General features: G+C 37.6%; 1 protein-coding gene across 1 annotated transcript; it reads right to left on the minus strand.

The window, feature by feature from the left end:
• Positions 1-7: 7 nt before the first annotated feature.
• Positions 8-1549, minus strand: LOC117104746 (sterile alpha motif domain-containing protein 9-like; the record flags this gene model as incomplete). Its single annotated transcript, XM_033245607.1, has 1 exon — positions 8-1549. A coding segment is annotated over one exon (1542 nt), but the record flags the coding sequence as incomplete, so codon positions are not given.
• Between the last annotated feature and the right edge of the window lie 47 nt (positions 1550-1596).

Here is a 1596-nt window from a genome sequence, read left to right on the forward strand (position 1 = left end):
CACTTACTTAGTTCACTTGGTTTATAACTCTTGTCAATCAAGTACCGTTGCAGTATCTGGCGGCCGTTAGCAGATTTTAAAAGAACATCTAATGAAGTAAGAACATCCAACAACTTAAATGTAATATCGACCTCACCAGAGAAACATGATGTGTTATCTTTTCTATCAACCCGGCTCTGAGATTGGTGGAAGCTGTCGATACCCTTCAAAGCCAATTGCAACACCCTAAAACTATCATCAATGCTTAGTACTTCATGTCGTACGACGTATTTATAATAGAATGACCGCATAAATTCTTTTCGATAAATCTGCCCTTTTGTGTCCCAAAGAAAAGAATTTTCTTTTCTCATATCGATAGCCTTCTCTATGAACTCCAGTGCCTTTGTGTAATCTTCTATTACAAGACTGTAGTATCTTGCAATCTGTTGAGCAATCATAGGATCTTCTAGAATGTGGAACCCCAGAATAAGTACTCTACAAGCTGCTTCTCTGTCAACTTCAGTTATCGCAAGTATAAGAGCTGAAAATGCCGGTTTATTAGATGGGTCAAACCCTGTAGGGTTACTTTTTATAAGAAGATCATGTGTTCTTGCGGCAAGATATTCTCTGCTGTGTGATTTTGTAATAAGTAACTTGGAACTGAGATAGTTATCCACTATGGAGTTAAGGGGTTCGGAAGTCGTATCTTTTAAAATGAAATCAGCTACTTTTGGGTGGACAATCTTAAATCCTTGTACGCTTCCTACCTCAAAGATATCAACTTTAATCATTAAAAGTGAACTGCCCTCTGATATATCATACTCCCATGGACATTCTCTTTTCTTCTTTACAGAAAAGGTGAAGCCCATGAACTCATCACAGCATGGAATTGGAATGGCAGAGTCACGCTCAAACTTGCTAAATAAAGCACAGAACTTTATCAACTCAAGTTCTTGTGGATGTTGTTCTTGGAGATTACTAAGAATTCTGCTGACTGTTTTTTTTACGTACTCTGATTGAAACTCCTCCTTCATCACCATGAAAGTAAGAAGGCGGTCTGGCATGAAATCTTTATCTTTCTTCAACTTTACCTCAAGCTGATCATGTTTATTTTGAAACCATGCTTTCTCCTTGTCAGAAAGTGAATGCTCCAAAGAGAAGTTATAGTGATGTGACTCGGATTGTTCATTTTTTCCTTCTTTTCGTGATAAATTCCGTCTGCAGTTCAAAATAATGCATGTTCGGTCAGGAATATTTTTTGTCTTATATTCCAGCGAAATAATCATGTCACTCAAATCATCATAGCAAAGGTTATCACTGACGATAACAATGGGCAAACACAGCCTTCTGTCGTCACTCTCTTCTCCATAGCTCCACATTTCCAAAATCTGAGACTCGGTCTGATCAGTGATCTTGTTTAGAATGATGCATCTGTATTTTTTGCGGAACTCCCATAGGATATGTTTTATAACAGTACTTGCACCGGCACCAGGTTGATGATAGAGGTGGATCCACTGAAATACCGCTTGTAAAGTCTTTGATTGCTGTGATAGCTCTTTAATCTTTGCTTCTACAAATTTTATTATTTTGTGCTTTATATCTCTTTGACAAACATGA

This window comes from Anneissia japonica, unplaced genomic scaffold, assembly GCF_011630105.1.
Source record: "Anneissia japonica isolate Jap-2015-1 unplaced genomic scaffold, ASM1163010v1 scaffold82296_len1596_cov122, whole genome shotgun sequence".
NCBI classification, from domain to species: Eukaryota; Metazoa; Echinodermata; class Crinoidea; order Comatulida; family Comatulidae; genus Anneissia; species Anneissia japonica.